Raw genomic sequence first — 22,597 nt, 5'->3', positions numbered from 1 at the left:
CATCTCATGAGTTTCCCACTATCCTCTGCTGCAGTGGGAGCGCTCTGCTGCCGTGGCAACAGCCATTCCAACGTCAGTCAATAAAACCAATATGTGCAGAATGTGCCTTCAAGTGATTCCTAAAAAGCAAAGGACCTGCCCTGTCACAGTATCCCCAAACCCAGCCCTGAGCCCCGTCCACTGGGCCATTTACTCCTTCTCTACCCTGCAAGAATGACAGGCTTCAAATTGTCCTCTGAAGAGAGATCCTACCATCAGTGATCGATGAAGAGGCTATGTGATGAGGGAGAGGCCTGGCTGGGCAGGCAGTGGGTGCTGGTGATGTCAGTAACCAAGTTTCTAAAGGGGTGGAGAAAGAGGCTGGTTTGGAATCATGAAAGTCCCCAGTCCCCAGCACCCCAAAGACCAGCTCATCACCCCACTCCTCTCTTTCCAAAAGGCATTGGTAGTTTCTGGAATGGTGATAGGATGAGTGATTTGGCCATATCTGTTGACAGATAAAGCAATTTGAGGAATGAAGACGTAGGCATACAGCCAGGGAGACCCATGCTGTGTGATTTCACATTCTCACACCCCTGTAATTAGGAGCGGATATAACCCGGGTGTCTGTTGGGGGTCTGCGGAATCTGCCAGTTGGGACTATGTTAGGAGAACTGGGGGTCAGGGAGAACCAAAGAGAGGAGAGGGTGGGAAGGTAGGCTAGGCTGTCCCTACCTCATTGACCTTGAAAGGTGACCTTGGGCCAGGTGTGGTGGCTCCTACCGGTAATCCAAGCACTTTGGGAGGCTGTGATGGGTGGATCATTTGAGGTCAGGAATTCGAGGCCAGCCTAGCCAAAGTGGTGAAATCCTGTCCCTACTAAAAATACGAAAATTAGCTGGGCGATAGTAGCACATGCCTGTAATCCCAGCTACCTGGGAGGAGAATCACTTGAGCCTGGGAGGTGGAGGTTGTGGTGAGCTGAGATAATGCCACTGCACCACTCCAGTCTGGGCAACAGAGTGGGACCCTGTCAGAAAGAAAGAGAGAGAGAGAAAAAAAGAAAAGAAAAGAGTGAAGGAGGGAAGGAAAGAAGGAAGGAAGGAAGGAAGGAAGGAAGGAAGGAAGGAAGGAAGGAAGGAAGGAAGGAGGGAAGGAAGGAAGGAAGGAGACCTTGGGAGAAGGAGAGATCCGAGGGAGGAAGAAGGGGGCACGTGAGTCCCTACTTGGCTCCCTCCAGGGCTAAGGGCAGAGCAGGGGAGGTTTTGCTTGATTTCTGGGACCACAGTCAGGATCTGGAGAGTAAGAGCTGGAAACCCAGCCACATGGCTCTTCAAGCCTAGCCCACTCATTCTGGACCAGCATGGAGCTGTCACTGTCCAACTGAGTGACAAGCGTTTTCTATACATTTTCCCTGCTTAGACACCTACCATGAGGTCTCCTTATCACCTCCCTAGCAGAGGCCAACACCCCTGCCTTTGTGGAAAGCCCTCTAGCCATTGCTCCCCACTTCTTTCTGTCCTTTTCTCCACCATGTCATTCCCTCATGTCATTCCAGCTATCAGTAGGGACTTCTAAGGCCAGGCGAGGGCTACAGAAATAGCTGATGCATGAGCGTGGTCTTCTCTGCATCTGGATGACCAGCTAATTTTCTCTGTGGTATCCTCCAGCAGGTATTGAAGCCAGCACTGACTACTCGTGCCTTGCTCAGTGCCAGCCATGATAGGTGCTGGAGGATACCGCAGAGAGAAAGCAGACCAAAATTCTTGTCCTCGTGAACTTATATTCTAATGGTTAAGAAAGACCATAAAGCCGGGCGCTGTGGCTCAAGCCTGTAATCCCAGCACTTTGGGAGGCCGAGGCGGGTGGATCAGGAGGTCAAGAGATCGAGACCATCCTGGTCAACATGGTGAAACTCCGTCTCTACTAAAAATACAAAAAATTAGCTGGGCGTGGTGGCGCGTGCCTGTAATCCCAGCTACTCAGGAGGCTGAGGCAGGAGAATTGCCTGAACCCAGGAGGCGGACGGAGGTTGCGGTGAGCCGAGATCGCGCCATTGCACTCCAGCCTGGGTAACATGAGTGAAACTCCGTCTCAAAAAAAAAAAAAAAAAAAGAAAGACCATAAATTAGAGAGAGATGTTAGTTACGAAAAAGTGCTAAGAAGAGAAAAGCAGCAAGGGGAATCTGAACTATTCAGGGGTAGGGGTGAATGTTCCGTACGGTGGCCCAAAAAAGCCTGTACTGAGAAGGTGAAATTTGAGTAAAGATACCAAGGAAGACAGGGAGCAACTTGGGAACAAATGGATATCTAGGAGAAAAGATTTCCAGACAGAGGGAAGAGTCCACCAGGATCAAAGGCCCCGAGGATGAGTGTGCATGATGTTTTCTTTCTTTTCTTTCTTTCTTTTTTTTTTTGAGACAGCATCTCACTCTCACCCTGTCACCCAGCCTGGGGTGCAGTGGTGCAATCACAGTGCACTGCAGCCTCGACCTCCTGGGCTATAGGTGCACACCACCATGCCTGGCTAATTTTTTTTAAGCTTTGTGGAGACAGGGTTTTGGTATGTTGCCAGGCTGGTCTCAAACGCCTGGGCACAACTGATCCTCTGGCCTTAGCCTCCCACAGTGTTGGGATTACAGGTGTGAGCCACTGCACGTGGATGTGTCTGCTGTTTTCAAAGGAAAACAAGAAGATGAATGAGCGTGGCTGGAAAGAAAGGGAGGGAGAGGACAGTGGCAGGGGATGAGGTCAGAGAGGTAATGTGAGGCCAGGGCAGAGAGGGCCTTTTAGGACATTACGAGGGCTTGGCCGTTTACTCCCAATGAGATGGGAACCTTGGCAGGTTGGGAGCAGAGAGTGACATGACACGGCTTCCCTCTGGAAAAGGTCGCTTTGGCTGCTGTGTGAGGAGCAAATTGCTGGGCTCAAGGGCAGATGCAGTTGGAATCACCCAAGTGAGAGATGATGGTGGCTTGGAACTGGGTGGTGACTGTCATGGTGGTGAGAAGCGTTCAGGCCCCAGATATATTTTGAAGCTGTTAGAATTTGCTACTGGCCAAATGTGGGTGTGTGGGAAAGAGAGGAACCAAGAATGTCCCCCAAGGATTTGGGCCCAGACAACTCTAAAATTGGAGTTGCCATCAGGTAAGATGGGAAGGCTCCAGCTGGTTTTGGAGGCAGAATTTGAGTCCGCTCTTCTCCCTGGCCCTCTTAAGGCCAAATCTACCTCCTCTAGGCTGCCTTCCCTGACTCTCCCACGCAGTTCACTGCAGCCACCTCCATGGCTTCCTAATGTCCGGGGCTGTCATTCCTCATTCACTCATTGGTGTTTTCCAAGGATCCATCTTCCGTTGAACTTTTTCTCAAAACTCATCCCAGCTCTATGCACATAGTGGGATCTCAGAAATATTTGGTGAATGACGATTGATTACATGAATGAATGCGTGACTCAGAACAGATGTGTAGGGAATTGTAAACAGCAGTGACCTCTTAATACCCCATGGCAAGACACAGTGCAGCTGGCGTGTGGAATGGAAGCCAAGCTTCTGGGATGGTGGCCCAGCAGCATCTTTTCTTCCTTCCCTGCAGCCCTGGGCCAGAGTGAGGCCAGCGGACCCTCGCCTTGCTCCTTTGAAGGAAGCTCCAGTTCTTCAGAAGAATGACCTTGGGGCATTCAGGAATGAGACCCTCTCCTGCCCCTATATCTCTGCTCTGCCCAGAGGCATGGGGAGAGTTTCACTGCACCTCTGGGAGACAGGGGGACAATGGACAAAGTCTCCTCACAGTCCAGGCAGTAATCCCAGCTGGGACTTCAGCCCCATCCTCCACTCCCACTTGCAGAAAAAAAGGAGACAATAGACATAGTGGTCCAATATGGATGCTCTGGGTGGCTCACACCTCCAGGGCCTCATCCAGGGCCTCATCCAAGCCTTCCTAGGTTGATCCATTAGCCTACCCACTACCTTGGCTTCGCCAGGGTGTTGGTAGTTGAGGCATGTCTGTGGACACTACAGGTCCCTCGCTCACCCTCTCTGGTCCCAGAAGACTCCCTGAGCTCAGTGGTTGGGGATTTTTACTCTGGGTTACAGGTGTGTGGCCTCCAAAGAGAGATTTGTTGTCTTCTGGTCTATCGGGGAAAATGAGGCAGAGAAAACTAGAGGCTGGGAGTGGAGCCAGAGGTCACGGGCCTCAGTCTGCCCTCTGGCTCAACCATCTCAGGGGAGCTTCCAGAAGGGTGGAAATGCTGAGAAGTTCTAAGCTACAACCCACATTCCTTGGAGCTCACAGCTGCCTAGACACATCTTCCCCGAATCTCTATGCCAACAGGGCAGGGGTAGAGCAAGGATGAGCCTGCCCGTCGTGTGAAAGGACAGAGGCAGAAATGAGGTCCCTTAGAAGGAAAACAAGTCACCTCTAGTCACACAAGTAAACAAAACCAGAGCCTGAAGCCCCATGTCCCCAGCTCGAGGCTGAGGCTCCCCAAGCTGGGATGGGGACAGGGCACAGGCCCTCCCTTCAGAGGCAGGATTCTCAGGGCTGTGTAACACTGGAGGGAGTGGAAACTGGTTGAAGGCTCCTGGGAGGGCCTGTTCCAGACCTGGGAGGGGAGGAAAAGAGCTGGAATCCAAAAAACTGACCCGTCTTCAGCCAAGCGTTTCTCAACAGGAAAGTCAGGGGCTGGGGAGGGCTGACTCAGGGCTGCGCTAATCCTTCTCCCAAGTGCTCTGGCCCCCAGGCTAGAACACGGGACCTCTATTTCTCGTGACTGCTTTCTCAGCAGGGGAGCCCTGGCAGCTCGAAGCAAGGCACGGGGTTTCTCCTTCCTCTCCTGGGGGACCGAGGTACAGGACCTCCAAGCATTGAGACCTTCCTTCTCCTTTTGAAGTCAGAACTCTGTGATCTCCTGCAGGGAAGCATATCTCTGACCCTGATGACCTAGATGGCCTCCCAGGGAAAGACAGTCCCCTGCCCTCTGCTATCTGGCTGCCTTAGAGGCCAGGACTGGCCAACACGCAGTTCTCAAGCCCTTCCCCACTCTGGCTTCACCTGCTGGAAACCTTACCCTCTAAAGCTCTCCTCTAAATGCCCCTGGTCTAGGCCTTACTCCCAACCCTGCACCTTTGCTTTGCTCTGCCCTTTTCCTGAATGCCTTCTGTTATATGAATTCAAATCCAATTCTCCCTTCAAGGCCCAGCTTCAGGGCCACCTCCTCTAGGAGGCCTTCTCTGACTACCCCATCCCACACTGCTTTTTGCCTTTTCTACCCACTGATTATAGTCAGGGGCCATGTAGTCACATTCTGCCTGCTTATATCCCAGGGAGATATCCTCTCTTGCCAGCTGAATTGTAAGTGCCCTACATAGGTTAGTTGGTAAGGGCTCACTGATGCTTGCTGAACTGAAGGACAGGGGATCTTACAGTTACTAAGCACCTCCTATTGCCAGGGACCTTCTTAGACATGTAATGTTCATCATTTCATAAAACCCTATGAAGCAGGGGCTATCTTTACCTTCATTGTACAGAGAAATGCACTTGCCCCAAGACCACACAGCAAGCTGCTGGTGGAATCAGAATTTGAATACAGGTCTGTGTGTGTTCCACGTCTTCCCATAACTTCATGCTATTACCATGCAGCTATTTCTAGAGGCTTGCTTAATATAATAACTGCATGTGATTCCAAGACATACAGAACCCAAACAGCAGGAAAGTCTGGGATCCTGGCAGAGAAAGGGGGACTGGGTATTTAGAAGGGGGAGTGAAGAATAGGAAGGAGGGCGCTGATTCTCCTGCCTGTCCTGCTGAGGAGCTCCTGTAACCCAGACACCTGCTGCACCTGAAGTCTGTGTGGGTCTAGGACTGCAGTCACATTAAGACTGCCCCACAGAATCCTGGGAGTGAGAATGTGGCAGAGGAGAATCCTTCAGACAGAGCTGGTCTCTGTAGCTATACCAGTCACTTCATAGCTCAGCCCCATGACCTGTGTCCTGGGGTCTGGGTTACTTTCAGTGGACCTGACAGTTCCAACAAGTCAGGACCTTCTGAGGACTTCCCTAATCTCAAGTCTTGGGGGTTCTGAGTCGTCTTTTTGATTGCTATGTGACCTTAAGAGAAGGTCTGCAGCTGGTCTTATAAGAAATTGGGCGGGGGTAGGGGCTTGAGTATCTCTACTCCCCCTGCTCAGGGGCTTCTAGTAGGGAGAGGCAGGAGAACATCTAATCGAGGGTACCCTGTCTGAAACTGTACTCATTTCAAATCAGATCCCTGTGCTCCTCAGGCTAATAAACAGCCCAGGATAAGAAGTCCAGATGTTTCCCACATGTGCTTTTCCTGTATGTTGCCATAGCAACTGTCCCATACACACCACTGGGGTGGATATTGCACAGTGGGCCCCAGCAGAGCGCTGCACCACCCAGGTACGTTGCGCTTAGACCGTGACCCACCCCGATCAGTTGTCATGGCAACTGCAGGCCTGTGAGGGAGAACTCCAGGAAGGCAAAGGAAGGAGGGGTAGGATGTGTGACTGCCCATGTTTTAGTTGGGGACAAGCAAACTGCTGGTGTGAGCATGTGTCCTTCAGGATGGGCAAACCTTGTCCTGTCCATGAAGAATTTGTTGTTTTAAGGTCATGAAATCACAACACTAAGAGGGACCTTAGAAATAACCTTACTCTGTAATAAAGCCTCCTAATTCACTGTGGGCCACACAAACCCAAAAGCCTGATGAGGAACAGCACAAGGCCCCTGTGGCTATCTTGTCAACAGAGTGATGACATCACTACCCTAGAACAGAACTTAATCTACGTTCACTGACTGGATTCAGGGGGTCCCCAGTACCAGCCATCAAACATCAGCCAAATACTGTGAATATGTCCATTTATCTGGCGGGACATATTGTAATAACAGTCAAATTCTTAAAGAGGTTCTTGACTCCAGAAAACTAAAGACAACTTTTACCCACCTTAGCCTGAACCAGCTGGGACAGATGGTTTAAAGAAACTAGCCTTCTTACTACCCTGGAGAGAAAGATACTCCCATTTTGTGGCTGCACTCATTTTTTCAGTTGGCACCTCTGTGCTTTATTAGAGTTTTTGTTAGGTTTTTGAGTGAGGCATTAAACTTAACAGAGGAATGCCATGGACTCATATTTCAATGAAATTTTAATAGAATAATCACTGGCAATTACTTGGCATATAAAAATCGCTCTGCAAATGTTAAGAGTATTCGTTGGTGTGATGGGTGGGAGTTCCAGTGCCATGATAAGAACATCGTCTTTCACAGGGCCTGATGTCTTTGCAAGGGGCTTGCCACCTCTGTGCTTCCCTCCTGCCTGCATGCAACCTCAGATTCTTCGGCAGGAAGGATGCAGTGAGCTCATGAGGTCAGCTACTGCCCCTGGACTGTGCCAGTGTTTATATGAACCTCAGGCTGCTCTCCTTCCACTTCCACTGGGGCTGAGCTCTCCTTCTGCCAGGAAGTTCTCTTATTTAACTGACCTCAATCACTCATAACACAGAACATGCTAATTTCCTTCTCCTGGAAGGATTTTCTTGAGAGAAGGGACAACTGAGCATTTCTCTGCTCTCCCCTCCCTGGGCTCATCTGGTCTGGCGTGGATGACCCCACACTTGCTGACCCTTCCTAGGTTCTGACCTTTAATTATCTTCAGCTCTCTCTGAAGCCTGGGACTCCCACCACCCAGGAAGGCAGGTTTTTTATTCCTTCTGCCCTTTTAAAGGATGAATATTGTGGCTGGGGTAATTCTCAGCGTTTAATCTCTCTGGCTATTGTGTCTGTGTCACCTCACTCTCTTCAACTCCCTCTCCCCAGAGCTCCTTCTGTGTAAGCCTGCCCACAGCCTTATAGTGGGGAGGGAAGTCACTCGGCAGGGGACCCTAATCCTCTTACAAAGGGGTTTGGGGGGGCATGGGATGGTGTGTTCCAGTTTCTGCCCATTCAGTAGTGCTGGAGGGAAAGGCTTCAGCCTTGGCCGAGACTGGCGTGGAGCCAGCACTTCTTGAGATAAAGCCCCCTCTGCAGGCTCTCTGTCTGCCCTGGGCCTTCCCAGGGAGACCACAGTTTAGAGATAAGGAGGGCTGGCCAATCTTTGCCCGGGCATGGGGCAAAGACCTGAGGAGCCAGATCTTCAGAGCTGCACTTGAGGTGAGGATTACCTGGATTGGCCTGAGAAGTAGGGAGCAGCAGTGGCAGAAGTTTAGCAAACAGTTCCACCTCTCACGGCTGAAATCTGTAGCTGCCCCACAGCTCCCTGCACAACAGCCTCTGAAGTTGTTTGGAGCGGTCTGATCTGGAAAGATTCCTGTCAATCAGGCCACCTCTCCTTAAGTGTCCTTTTTTCCCAGGACCTTCCATGGCTCATGGACACATGGAGAACTAAACAACGGGTTGGGATTTCCTAGGAGGAACTGAAGCAGATCACTGCAGGTTTGGAGAGTTGAATCTCTAAAAATCTACTAGGAGGCTGCCAAGTCCAGGACAGACAGGTATTGGGTGTAGGGGGTAATTTTCTAGGAAAACCACACGGGGAAGTTTATCACCTTCCTCATCTATTCAATACTCAGGGTGAAGTGGGGTGGCCCACCCACTGCTGTTGCTTGTAGTCCCAGGAGTGTCATGAGGCCAGAGCTCTGCTCCTGCTCCTTAGGGTGGGAGACGTATTCCAGAGCTGTAGCTTCTCCAGGGCCATCGGATAGATCAAGTACAGCTGCACAGGTTGTACACTGCACAGCTTTAGGCTACGTCATAAAGGGCCCACAAGGGCAGAAGTCGTTGCCTATTTTTTTGTCTACATATGTATTCCACGCTTCTACGATAGCAGCCAGAACACAGCAAGTGCTTTCTAAAAATTGGCAAATGGATATGAATTTCCTCCAGGGTTGGGCAATGCAGAGGCCCTGGTTTTCTCACTGCAGCAGCAAGAAATAGGGAAGCTGGGTTTTGCCAATCCTATGTACTGTATTTGGAGCACTCACAGTTGCAAAAACCATGTAGAATCACTCATACACCTTTTAGAGTGGGAGGACCTGGGTCCAGGTAGCCATGGGGAAAAGAGGCTCCAAGCTGACCAGCTTGTGCCATTCTTGCCACTCCACTGAAATGGCTAACATTGGGTCAAATCCACTGTCCAGAGATAAATCCCCTTCCCAGCCAAATACTGTCTTGAAAACTCAATCTCCCCCCCGCAAATTCCTCTAAAGAAATAGCATCCAGATCCCTGCAGTTTCTTTTTTGAAATGGAGTCTCATTCTTATTGCCCAGGCTGGAGTGCAATGGCGTGATCTTGGCTTACTGCAACCTCCGCCTCCCTGGTTCAAGTGATTCCCCTGTGTCAGCCTCCCAAGTAGCTGAGATTACAGGCATGCGCCATCACGCCTGGCTAATTTTTGTATTTTTAGTAGAGATGGGGTTTCTCCATGTTGGTCAGGCTGGTCTCAAACTCCTGTCCTCAGGTGATCCACCCACCTCAGCCTCCCAAAGTATTAGGATTACAGGTGTGAGCCACCACACCTGGCAAACCCTGCAGTTTCTACTTCAAGCCCCTCCAGCAGGTACCTCGGACGACCCCACTTCTCTGGCCTCTGTCATGATGGTCCCTCCTGGAACCAGGCTGGTCATCCCACTGCCTCTCCTGGCCTCCTTGGGAGAACTCCCAGACTTGGGTCATCTTCCCCTCCAGTGAGGTCATGGCACGTATGGTTAAGAGCATGACCTCTGAAGACCAGCTGCGTGAGTTCAAATCCTGGCTAGACCACTTTAGGCAAGCCACTTAACCTATCTGTCCCAGTTTCCTCCTCTGCAAAGTGAATGTGATAATAATAAGAACACCTGCCTCAATAACAGATAACACCAAACACATACTGAGCAGTTCTCATGTACCAGGCATTCTTCTAAGCACGTTACCTATACCCATGCGTTTAATCTTCACAAAACGCTATGAGAAAAGCACTGTTATCATCCCCAATCACAACCAAGGAAACAGAGGCACAGAGAGATTAAATAAGTTGCCCGAGGCTGCACAGCCAGCAAGTGAGGAAGCTGTGATGCAAGGCAAGCAGGGAGTTGGGTTCCGAACCTCACAGTTGTTAGAAGGATTAGAGGTGCCCGCGACGATGCCTGGTTCACAGTAAGCCAAGTAAGTGTCAGCTGCTGCCACTAGTGCTGTCATGGCTTCCCGCCCCCGCTCCTGGACGCCCAGCAGCTCCTAGATTGCTGCTTTGTTTATCCACCAGGGTCTCTAGAGGCCCTCGCACCCCCGAGCCGCCTGTGCCCTGCAACAGCACCAACCTGCTCAAGCTCTGAGAACACGGCTAATATCATCTGCTCCTGAACTTGTTCTACTTTCTAGTCAATTGTGTGCATGGCTTCTCTCCACGGATGGCTGGGACATAAGGCTCATCTTGGCCTGGAGGTCCCCAGAGGGCAAAGAACACAGCGGTGTGAACTCAGCATGAAATGACATAGGTTTGGAGTGACAGGGATGCCAGTGGCATCCTGGGACCTGCTCAGATTGAGGGAGAGGTGAGCAGGGACTGTGGCTCACTGATCCCATTTCCTTCCTCATTGCTTGGCAGAGGCTAAGGAGGACTGAGTTGAGCTTGGACTGTGTGTAACTGAGTGAGTACTGGAGGCAGATGGGAAAGCGGGGAGTAAGAGAAAAGTGTGACCTTTTGACAAGCCTAGGATGGAATCCTGGCACAGCCTCCTAGCTGGATGTCCTCAGACAGGTTTTTTTGTTTTCTGTTTGTTTGTTTGACGGAGTCTTGCTCTGTCACCAGGCTGGAGTGCAGCAGTACAACCTAGGCTCGCCGCAACCTCCGCCTCCCGGGTTCAAGCGATTCTTCCACCCCAGCCTCCCAAGTAGCTGGGACCACAGGAACGCACCACCACGCCTGGCTAATTTTTGTATTTTTAGTAGAGACAGGGTTTCACCATGTTGGCCACGATGGTCTCGATCTCTTGACCTCCTGATCCGCCTTCCTCAGCCTCCCAAAGTGCTGGGATTAAAGGCGTGAGCCACCGTGCCCGGTCCTCAGACACGTTTTATATAACCTCTCTGAGCCTAAGTTTCCTATCCATAACACGGAGTAATAATAACACCTTCAAAGGATTGTATAAGATATTCATGAAAGACTTTATATAAAGCACTTGGCACTATGCCCTGCACATAGTAGGTATTCAATAAATGATAGTCATTGTTACCATTTATTTCATTTTAATGTTAAGGAGTCAGAAAGCAGTGGTCCTGGTTTCAGTTCACATGCTAACTTCCCATGCAGTGCTGAGCAAGTCACTTCTCTGAGTCTCATCCCTCCCTATTGAAAATGAGGCCAAATTTCGGAGATCTATAACGTTTGTTAGAGCTTCGACTTCCTATGTTCTTTGATGCAAGTCATTTGTAGTCCAGGAATACTTGGATTTGGTTTGAAACCCCCGGAACAAACTCCTCTCCCAGAAAGTAGTTACCGTTCCTTGCTCCTGCCCTGGGCATGCTGGCTTTGCAAGTTTTCTTAGAATGAAGACCCTGTCCCTGCTCTAGTTCAAATCCACAAGCCGTGGAAAACTTCACTGTGGCTTAAAGATGGACCCAGCTCAGCAAGGGAGAAGGAGGAGGAAGAAAAGAAAAACAGCCCTAGTATGAAACCAAAGTGCCAAGCTCCAAACTGCCCTACCCGTTCTCTATATTTATCAGCCCTCGTGTGAGGACGCAGGGAGGAGGCTCTGGCTTGTTCCTGATGACACATGTTATGATGAGAAAAAGATCCCTTCATTATGGGTCCACTTAGCGCTCATTCAAATATGCCACAAAGTGGAAGTCATTAAGGAACCTGCATAAACCTTGGGGCAACCATTCCCAGCCCTCCTGCACACAGCCTCACACACGTGGGCATGCGGTAATGTCAGCTGCAGCTCCTCTTGGCTGTGCAGATTAAGATCTGGTGGTGGTCTGTGCACTACCTGGTGCTGATGCAGCCAGTGGGAGAGTGAGCAAATGGGACTGCACTGGGCTCTCACCAACAGAATCCGGTGGGCCAGGGAGGGTCAGGGTACATGTACAAATACCAGTGGGCTGGGCATTTCCACACTTGCCCCAGGGCAGAGGCAGAAGGAGCAGCTGCTGTTGGATGGCCTTCAGGACATATGAAGAACATCTCCAACACCCCAGGTTGGAGGCAAGTCATCATGGGAAATTCTCCTCCTGCTACATAAAGATTAGAAAGCCTTGTTTGGACTCTATGCCCAGAGTCCAGGCAGATCAAGTAAGAAAGTGGTACAAGGCTGAGAAAGCTCTTTGGCCTTCTCCTGCTCCCCTCAAAGACTCTGCACTCCCCCCAGGCCAGCCCATTCAGTGAGCTTGGAGGCCAGAGAGGAGCATATTGGGAGAGAGGCAGAAAAAGACTGGTTGGTCTTTCTCAGGTGGTAGAGAAGAAATAGGGGATACATTTTAGAGCTCTACAACCACTTACTTTGGATTCCTTATTCATTCAATTCACTCCTTCACCAAACCCTCATCACCAGGCACTATCCTAGGTGATGGGGAGCAAGATGAGTTCATGGTCAGGAAGGGAAGATACATGAGCTTCAAAAAAAGCCCCCAAGCCCCAGCCATCTATGAATTGATATGGAAATAGCAAGATCAATAACTGTGAAATAATTTTGCTGGATTCTATGAACGATATAAATACACAATGAGTACTCTCCAAAGCACCCAATTCTCCCTCTATAAAATAAGCTCAGCGCCCTCCTCATGCTGTGGGACCTGGCGAGGGAGGCAGGACTGACTGGCTGCCTTGTCACCTCCTATGGAGGCAGGTCACTGGGCATAGCTTCTGGGATCCCAACAAATTTTCTAGCTAAGTCTCACTGGAGTGAATCCCTGGGCTGCGAATGCCTTGAAGGCAGGTCAAAGTCTTATTTGTCTTTTACCCCAGTGTCAGGCCGAGTGTTTGGCACAAGGCAAACACTCACTGATGGTTTGTAGATTGAATGAAAGAATACATGAATGAATGAGTCATGTCACACCCCAAGTGACTTGGGGAGTGGGAGGGCAAGGCATAAAATGAAAGCCTTCAGTTGCCTCCTCTCTTCTCTTCTCTGTCTTCTTCAAGCTCGGAAGAGTGCAGTCTCTTCCACAAGACAGGCAAATCCCAAATCTCTCTCCCCATCCAACCCATCAAAGAGCTCAGTGTATCCTCGGCAGAGATGGGTCACCATGACAACTAGCTAGCGCAGGAGCAGAGGCAGTGCTGTGAACCCTGCTCCCCTTCCCTAGAAGCCTTGGAGGAAGCCAGTGTTTCTCACTTTTCTGGTAAAGCCCTCCTCCAAAGGTTCCCTGACACTCTGTCCCCCCAGAGGAACCCAATTGTGATCCAGCAGACACTTTCACATCTAACCAGTGAGGGTGGTCTTCCAGCTGACAAGCCTGGGGGATTCCTAATGCTAGTCTGCAGCAGACGTTAAAAGTAAAAGTCCTCTCATCAACTCACTGGATAATAATCGTGAGTGAGAGCTGGGTTAGGTGCATGGAGATCATTAGGCTCTAACAATGTGGCATCCACATGAGGAAGCCATTACGCTAACAAAACTGCAAATGTAAAAATAGAGCTCCACATAGTTTCCTGGTTACCACATTCTAATTCTGATGACTTTTCAGTGCCAGAGAAATTTGGTTTCCTTTTGTCCCCTGCCATGCCCTGGTTCCCCTGCATGTGTACTTACTGTGGGAGGAGATGGCTTACTTGCAAATGTCCAATCCTTAACCCAAAACCCTCCCCCACAAGGCGTGTCATGGAAGAATGAGGGTTGCTGCTGTTTTTAGGGTTGCAGGAGCTCCAAGGTCACAGCTATAGACCAGGCCTAGAAAGGGCTCAAAAGGTCCCAGCTTCCAGGCCAGAAGGGATATCCGGCCACCTGCCCAGCAGGGGACACAGAAGACAGAAGCGGTACACCATCCTGTCCAATGATCTCAGGGTCAGGCTGTGTTCTAAGCCCCAGCTTTGCCCGCAGGGGCAGGGCACTGAGCCACAGCTGGGAGACAAACCCTCTGCACAATCTCAGGTTTGTGAAAAGCAAATTCATTGCTTTGTTGGGACAAGTTTCCCTTTGTCTGGGAAAGTAAAGGATAGACCTGGTTCCCTGCAGTGTGCAGCCTCGTGTACCTGTGGTGTGAATCACAGCCCTCCTCTAGATACTTCTTTAATGTTGTAAGAAAATCAACACACATCCCTAAGTGCTGCTGAGTTTTGAATCTGACCCACTTAGGGCCTGACCTATGGTACCCAATACGCTCACTCATTCATACATCATTTGCTGATTCAGAGACACTGAGCACCTGAGGATGCACCTGGGACACTCAGTGCCTCTGCCCTGATGGAATATTGCTGTATTAGAGATTTAGCGATCTTCTTGGTGAATCTTACATTCCTGAGGCTCAGGTGGTATCTTGTGACTATCAGATGACACAGGGAAGGGGACATGTGTGGGAGAGGCCTGTTAAAGTGGTCTTGGGAGGGAAAGCGTTGTCAGGCAGCTGGCCAGACGGCTCTGGCCTGCCTCCCTAATTCCAGCACCTTCATTTTTCAACCTGGGCATCACTTAGAACCTGGCTCTCACTCCCAGCTTGTTACCTTTGTGTCATGACTTCACACATGGCACACACATGCAGTGACTCTCACAGCCTGGGCATCAGATAAACATGGCACCCCCTGGCCACTTCCCTATGCTGCCCCTGAAGGGCTCCTGGGTTTGATGGAACAACCCTAGCTTGAGTCAAGCATGATGAAAAAGCGCAATTCACAAGTTAATGCCTCCTTGTCAAAAGATGGACCCATCCAGCCTAGGTCACTTCTTCCTCCCTCTGGGCAGTGAGGAGACTTCGAGCCCAGTGGCCTCCCGCCCGTAGGAGGAAGTCTCCCCGAGAGCACTTACCCATGCAGGAGAAGCTCTCCTCGGTCTCGTTGAGGGGCTCAGGGTAGCCATCAAGGGCCCAGCTGCCCTGGGGGAGGGGGCCAGGTTCCTGGTCAGTTTGCAACCTATGGGGCCAAGAAAGGGTAGTCACTCATGGTAGAGGGTTCCTGGTCTCTAAGCCCCTCCATAGGGCTAAGAAAACCCTCTTAGAGCTTGGTTCTTCTTCTCTGATAGTGCCCTGCACCACTTGGGACCGGTCCCTCCCTGATGGGTGTGTGCTCATGTCTGTACTTCAGCATGCAAAGCTGGGCCAGGCAGGAAGCCCCAGAGGACACTGGGATGCCTGATGCTTATCACCTCTGGACAGTCTACAACCTACCCATTTACCAGGAACATTACCACTTACAGGGCAGAGGGATACCCTAGCAACTCCAGGCCTTGGGTCCTTTGTCCTGCCATGACCCTTGCCCTCAGGATGAGCATGTATGTACAGCCATGTACATACATATACACAGGGAAGAGCTCCCCTGAAGCTGAAGTCACTGATTCCGGGTAGCTCAGGGAGCACACAGGCTTTGGGCTGGTCGGTCAGGAAAGGAGGAAGAGTAGGCTCAGCTGCAATCCCAGTGACTCCCGGGAGGACAAGTCTCTTGCTGGGCCAGTTGTGGTAACTGGAAGGAAGGGTGGGGTCTCTGGGCACCAGCTCCCAAGTGCACACAGACCTCTGAGCACAACCTCAACAGTACAGTTGCTCCCAGGAACAAAGGCTGTGGGAGTTTTCATTACAGACAATTACCCTAGGCTCTGGGAGCTGGCCCGCCCACCCATCCGCCTGCTGTCTCCAGCTAAATGGAGCCTCTGGCAGCTTGGCAGGAGGGGGAGGGGAGGGCCATGCAGGCAGGAGGGGAAATTGAAGGGCTGGGCCATGGAACCCTGAGAGTCTCCAGTGCCATTGAGGTTTGTCTTTCTCTCCCTCCAGTTTTCACTTTTTTCAATGCCCAGAGGGCTGGGACTCTGGGTTCAATTCTGCCATTAATTCACTGTATAATCTGGAGTAGATCTCGTCGCTCTGGGTCTGGCTTCCATCATGGGGTGAAGAGATGTCCCCCAAGGCTGAGATCAGTTTTACAGTCAAGGGTTGTGAGGTGTTTGCGGCTTCTGCTCAGCTTTTTCTAAGCTATTTAGGCAGTGTTGAGCTCTTTTGTATCTCAGGCCCCTTGGGTGAATGCTGGGGATAGGGCAGGGTGGGGTGTCATTAGAGAAGGCGGGAGACCTCATCCTGGCCCCTGGGGGTGCTTGGTATGATGGGGACAATCACCATGTACTACTGTCTCTCTCTTTTTTTTGAGACAGGGTCTCACTGTGTCACTGAGGCTGGAGTGCAGTGGCGTGATCAAGGTTCACTACAACCTTGACTTCCTGAGCTGAAGTGATCCTCCCACCTCAGCCTCCCAGGTAGCTGGGACTACAGGCTCAAACCACCACACTGATTTTCATAATTTTTGTAGAGATGGGGCTTTGCCATCTTGTCCAGGCTGGTCTCAAACTCCTGAGCTCAAGAGACCTACCCACCTCAGCCTCCCAAAGTGCTGGAGTCGCAGGTGTGAGCCACTGCACCAGGATTCCATTGTTAATTAAATGTCTGCCCAGGTACACGAGTGCCAAGGGGACCAAGGGGTTAAAGAAAGAAAGACTGGGGTTGGCTGGTTTCTCGGAAGAAATTAGAATGGACCTGGGGTTTTGAAGTAGGGGATGAAACATATTGGTGAGAAAGTAACAGAACGTTCTACTGGGAAGAGGGTATTCTACACAATGTGTCAGCTGTTTTATTCATTAACATCATATATGTGGGCAGGGCGCCGTGGCTCAGGCCTGTAACCCCAGCACTTTGGGAGGCCAAGGCAAGTGGATCACGAGGACAAGAGATGAAGATCATCTTGGCCAACATAGTGAAACCTCGTTCTCTACTAAAATACTAAAATTCGCTGGACGTGGTGGCATGTGCCTGTAATCCCAGCTACTTGGGAGGCTGAGGCAGGAGAATTGCTTGAACCCGGGAGGCGGAGGTTGCAGTGAGCCGAGATTGCACCACTGCACTCCAGCCTGGTGCCTGGCAACAGAGCAAGACTCTGTCTCAAAAAAAAAAAAAAAATTATATATGTAAGGAGCTAAGCACAGTGTCTGGCCTAGAGCATGGATGCAATAACCAGTGTTAAAAATAGGAATAGGCAGCCAGGCGCAGTGGCTCATTTCTGTAATCCCAGTACTTGGGGCCAGGGGCCAAGGTGGGCATATTACTTGAGGTCAAGAGTTTGAGACCTGTCTGGCAAAAATGGTGAAAACCTGCCTCTACTAAAAATTCAAAAATTAGCCAGGCTTGGTGGTGCATGCCTGTAATCTCAGCAACTCGGGAGGCTGACGCAGGAGAATTGCTTGAACCAGGGAAGTAGAGGTTGCAGTGAGCCAGGATCACGCCACTGCACTCCAGCCTGGACAACAGAGAGACTCCATTTCAAAATAAAAGAAAAATAGGAATAACCAGGGTGGTGGCTCATAACTGTTAACCCCAGTGCTTTGGAAAGCCAAGGCAGGAGGATCATTTGAGCCCAAAAGTTTGAGGTTACAGTGAGCTATGATTGTGCCACTGCACCCCAGCCTGGGGGACAAAGTAAGACTCTGTCTCCAATAAATACATTTTAAAAAATTAAAAAAGGAATAGTCATGATTATTGCTGCCACTGGTATGATACAAGAGCAGGTGAGGTTGCATCAGTTAGATGGGCCAGAAACTCCAATGGCAGAAACGTTGAGTAAGGCAGGCTTTATCTCTAATCTCAGCTGGCCTTGTATGTTTATCCACGCCTGCCTCCACCTCCCCAAACATGGCCAGGCCTCCATGTCTGCCCTCAGTTCTCAGCCTGAATGGACAGCACCATGTATGCCAGAAGTCAGGCAGAGATTGAACCAGAGAGAAGAAAATTGCAGTGGTGACACCAGTAAGCTTATGCTCCTAATATCATTAACCATATTTTTAATTGAAGTCCAACCCAAGGCCCACCCGATGCAGGAAGAAGAGAATTGTTGGGGGCTAGGGAAGTGGTGGAGGGTGCACTTGGTAGTTGGGAAAAGTCAGCAAGGGCTGTGTTGAAGCTGCTGTGGCTCTTTTCTAGGATGACAGAGAGGGATAAGGTTGAGGATGTGATGGAATTAGATGTGTGAGACCAGGGTGTCCTGAGAGCAGACGGGGCATTGCACCTTCTCTGGGTCCAAAGGGAGGTGGTGAATGAGAGGAGATGAGCTTCACTGGGAAGGCCATACCCAGGCCCTTGAAAAGAGACGGCTGTGGAGGATGGGGCAGGGGAAAAGATGGCTGCCAGATTCATTTCCTGGAGAAGCAGGTCAGGCATGACCAGGCTGGAGAAGGGGAGGGAGGCAGGTGACCTCTGCTTCTGCATTCCACTGCGGCTTTGCAGAAGGCTAAGGTGTTGGGGTGGGTGGCGGGGCAGGAGGAGAGATTTCCACGAAAACAGGATGTTTGTGGATTCTAGGGAGCAGATGGCACCTCCTTGGCTATGAAGTTTGGACGGGTGGCCCAGCCTGGCCCTTGGCAGAGCTGCCATGGCAGCAGCTCTAGGCCCTGCAGGCTGTGCTGGGTGCCCACCCGTTGGCCTGCAGCATCTCAGAGTGTCCTTGGTCCTAATCTCACCCTTGCTTGTGCTGTGATCCTCTCTCCAACCCTAATCCAGAGGCTGAAAGGGGCAGGGTCTAGGAGGTAGGGTGGTGTGACACATTTCTATTTCTGTTTAAAATGCAAACATGCAATAAATGTTTGCTGAGTGAAGGAAACATGGTTCTGTTTAAGTTGCATTAAAGTATTTGGAGGAAAAATTCTGACCTCTTTGGAAAATGTCAGGTTCTGAATATACCAGGGGACTTGTAAGGTAGATAATGTAAAATCTTAAGCAATTTAATGCCTAGACACTTTTCCCCAAAGAATGAATTCAAAATGGAGGGAATCAGGTAGGAGAAGAAAGTCAAAGGGTCACCAGGGAAATATTTTACTAATCGGAAAAAGCCATTCAAAGGCAGGCCTGCCCTGCACTTCTGCTTCTTGAGTCTCTCATCACCTTCAGAATCTAACTGAAGAAAGTCACAGGGGACAGAAGTGAATTGTCCCTTAGGAAAAGAAGCATCGGTGCGCCTTGCGGGCAGTACAGTCAGGCAGAAGATATGCTTTGAGAGCCAGGGGCCACCCTGGTAGGAGCTCCCTTTGGCTGTGGAGTCAGCTAGAATTCTTGCAATAACAGGGAGTTCACTGCCTTCCGGTCAATTTGTAATCCTCTCTAGTTTTTGGAAAGTTCTTCCTCTTGAGCCTCAAATCTGTCTTGAACTAACTTCTAACCACCATGGTGTTGAGTCAGGTCTTTGGAGCTGCACCAAGTAAATCTAATTCATCTTACAACATGACAGCCCTTCAAATATTTGAAAACAGTTCTCAGATCCTCTCTAAGCCTTCCCTTTCCAAAGCAAACTTCTTCAGTTCCTTTCATCATCCTGTAACACCTTTTTTGGATCCCCCAGTAACACGTCAGTCTTGCTCTCCATGTGTTTTTGTATGTCAGTGTCCTTTTAAAATGTGGTGTTCATAACTGCATGTAACACTCTAAATGAAGCCTGAACACATGCAAAATGTAGTGGGACTATTCACCTCCTTGTCCTGAACTCCAAACACCTATTCTTGTAATATAAGATTGCATTCAATTTTTCAGAGATCAAGATACACAAGTTGCCTTCTATTGAAGGTTAAAGCTCCTAGTGGTTCCCTACTCCCACCTGCAGCCGCTCTGATGCCTCAGAGGCCCCTGGTGTGTAGGGGATGCTGTACAAACTTTTCTACACCCAAAATATAAGTGAGAGTTTCTCCTTCCATTAGCATAGGGGAAAAATATAGACAGTTAGTTTAGTCAGGAAAATGCTTAATTTGCATTTGGGCATTTCTAAACTATAAAATAATTAGTAATTAAAATGTGGTGTTCTTTTTTTTTTTTTTGAGACAGAGTTTCGCTCTTGTTACCCAGGCTGGAGTGCAATGGCGCGATCTCGGCTCACCACAACCTCCGCCTCCTGGGTTCAGGCAATTCTCCTGCCTCAGCCTCCTGAGTAGCTGGGATTACAGGCACGCGCCACCATGCCCAGCTAATTTTTTGTATTTTTAGTAGAGACGGGGTTTCACCATGTTGACCAGGATGGTCTCGATCTCTTGACCTCGTGATCCACCCGCCTCGGCCTCCCAAAGTGCTGGGATTACAGGCTTGAGCCACCGAAATGTGGTGTTCTTAATGAGGTCATAAAAAAGAGGATAGTTGACTACGTGTTTTTCTATGCCATCAATTTGCTGTGTCTGGGAAAAGCTGGACATACTAGCTTGTTGACCATCTTGTTGTGAACACTGGTCTGGCCACCTCCACCAACAATGATGGCAACACCCATCTGTGTGTTTACGAAGCGTTACTAACTACTGATATGCTAGGCACATAAGCAGATATGCACAAGGCACCATATAGTAAGGGCCTACCTACCTACCTACAAGGCACCTACCTACCACGAACTGAAGGAGCAGTGCCCAAGCCAATAGAGTTGGTCTAACTCACAGTGCTGGCACATGTCCCACATTCACTTGGGTGAGACTGATGCTACCTATGTATCTAGCTACTTACACTTCTACGGCTCCCCAATCTGTAAATTGTTTCATTATGTCCCAGAGAGCAAAAATGGACATTTTAAGGTACCCTTCTTGTGAGCCTCTTTTTGTTGTGGATTCCCCAGAGTCAAGAAAGACCAGAGCTTGGGTTAGGGACCTCATTATGGCCCCAATCCCATCTCAGCTCTCCAAGCCCCCAGCTCTGTAGGCCTCCACCTGCCTCACCCTTATTCTATCCCCTGGGGCCCTCTGGTCTTTACCAGCCACTGATCATCAGGGCCCCTGTCCTCTTCAGGCTTGCACCTTGGTCCCAGCATGGTTCCTCCTCCTTCCCTCCCTGCCTGCTCCCCAGCTCACCTGTACTGGAAGGGGGCCACCGTAGCTGTGACTGGCTGACTCTGCTGATGGGCCGAGGAGAAGCTAATGGCCCCTGGAGCAGGACAGGGGCGTTTGCCCTGCACTGGGCTGCAGACTGGAGAGGAAGCCCATGAAGCTGCCCCCTCATCAGGCTCCAAAGACCTGGGGGTCCCAGAACTTTTGTAGTTTATATCTCTTTGGTCTTTTCCTGGGCAGCTTGGAGGCTTCCGACCTTCCAGAGCCCCTGGTATTTGTGTTTCTCCGTGAAAGTTCATCCGAGAAGGGCTCCTGCCCCGGGTCTGGCGGACGGGGAGCCCTTCCTGGGCTTTCTTCTTCTTTCCCTGGGTGCCTTGTCTCTCGCCAAGTCTTCTGGATCCAGCCCGGCTGGAGAGGGCTGCTTTCGGTGTTGTCCTGGGACTACTCCACGGGGAACTGGAGGGAACTTCCCCATCCTCAGCTGACTCCCTCACTGCCCCAACAGGCTTGGGAGAGCCTCTCCCCTGGGAGGCCCTAGGAGAGGAGTTTCTAGAATGACCTGCAGCCTTTCCCAGTCTTGGGGAGGCCGCTCTCTGTGGGCTCAGGGCCAGGCCGGCCTGGCGGGGCCGCAGCTGGGGAGAAGCACCCGGTGTAGGAATCCTGGTCTGGGAAGAAGCACGAGGCACAGGGATGGAGGAGGCATAGTGAAGGCGGCTGGTGGGATTCACATTGGCCATCCCATTCATTGTCCAAAAGGCTGGAAGGGTGGGCTACTGTCCTGCAGGGAGACGGGACAAAAAAAGACGGTCAGGCATGCCCCCCCAAGCTTCCATCCCTAAGTTAGAAAGAGGATGTTGGGGTCTGTGAGGAGGCTCGAGCACCCAGGCTGGGCACTGGCACTCCTGGTTCGCATCGTGACTGGGTCACTAGCTACCTGTCGGACTCTGGGCAAATCCCTTTCCCTCTCTGCTCTGAAAAGCTGTTACGAGGTTCATCTGCAAGCACATCTGGGAAGGTGCTTTGTGAACTGCCATGTGCTGTACAAATGGGCTTCATTTAACTTTCTTTGACTCTGTTCCTGTTCACTGATCCGGGACAGACTCTCCTTCTCACAACCTCTCCCTCTCAGGTCTCTCCTGGTACCCCGAGTCTAGAATGCCCTTCACACTAAACAAGCTCCTCATGCTCTCAGCCTCTCCCTTGCGAGTTCCTTCCGCTCATCACTACAGCTGGCCCTGTCTCTCCTTACAGCATCCTCTCCAGTGGGGTGCAACCTTCCTCTACATGCTGTTGGGGCCCAAGGGTGGGAGAGCTAATCACAATCCCCCCAAATCATAAACTCGTAAACTGGCAAATGCCACCCCTTGAGGCTGCTGCCATTCCCCGTTCCCTCCCTACTAACCCCACCCCCATAGTCACTGGGCACTTGGTACTTGGCTCACAGCCTTCCTCTCTAGCCCGTTCCCTACTCACCTCCCACCCTGGCAAAACTGACCTCTGCTACCTCTGCCACCCTCGTCTAAAAGAGACCTAATGTCCCACCTTTGGATCAGGGCAGCTCCCTGTGTAGCCCCTGTCAACAGCACTTGATCTCTTCTCTTCCAGACCTTGACTCATTCATTACCCCCTTTCTCTCCTGTATCTTCAACCCCTCCCCTTTC

At 50.6% G+C, this 22,597-nt stretch overlaps 1 protein-coding gene across 8 annotated transcripts in view; it reads right to left on the bottom strand.

Moving 5' to 3' along the window:
* NAV1 (neuron navigator 1) overlaps nucleotides 1–22,597 on the bottom strand; it is a 274,917-nt gene that overhangs the window by 174,432 nt on the left and 77,888 nt on the right. For all 8 annotated transcript variants that reach the window (XM_032288714.1, XM_032288716.1, XM_032288718.1 and 5 more), the window contains exons 2-3: nucleotides 20,961–21,714; nucleotides 14,925–15,028 (exon numbers count right to left, since the gene is read on the bottom strand). In XM_032288714.1, the coding sequence (XP_032144605.1) occupies nucleotides 14,925–15,028; nucleotides 20,961–21,682 (826 nt within the window). In that variant the 5' untranslated portion in view covers nucleotides 21,683–21,714. The remainder of the gene's footprint in view (nucleotides 1–14,924; nucleotides 15,029–20,960; nucleotides 21,715–22,597) is intronic.

This window comes from Sapajus apella, unplaced genomic scaffold (assembly GCF_009761245.1).
Source record: "Sapajus apella isolate SASKATOON/1434 unplaced genomic scaffold, GSC_monkey_1.0 scaffold22, whole genome shotgun sequence".
Lineage (NCBI taxonomy): Eukaryota > Metazoa > Chordata > Mammalia > Primates > Cebidae > Sapajus > Sapajus apella.
This window is presented reverse-complemented; position numbering and strand designations above follow the sequence as displayed.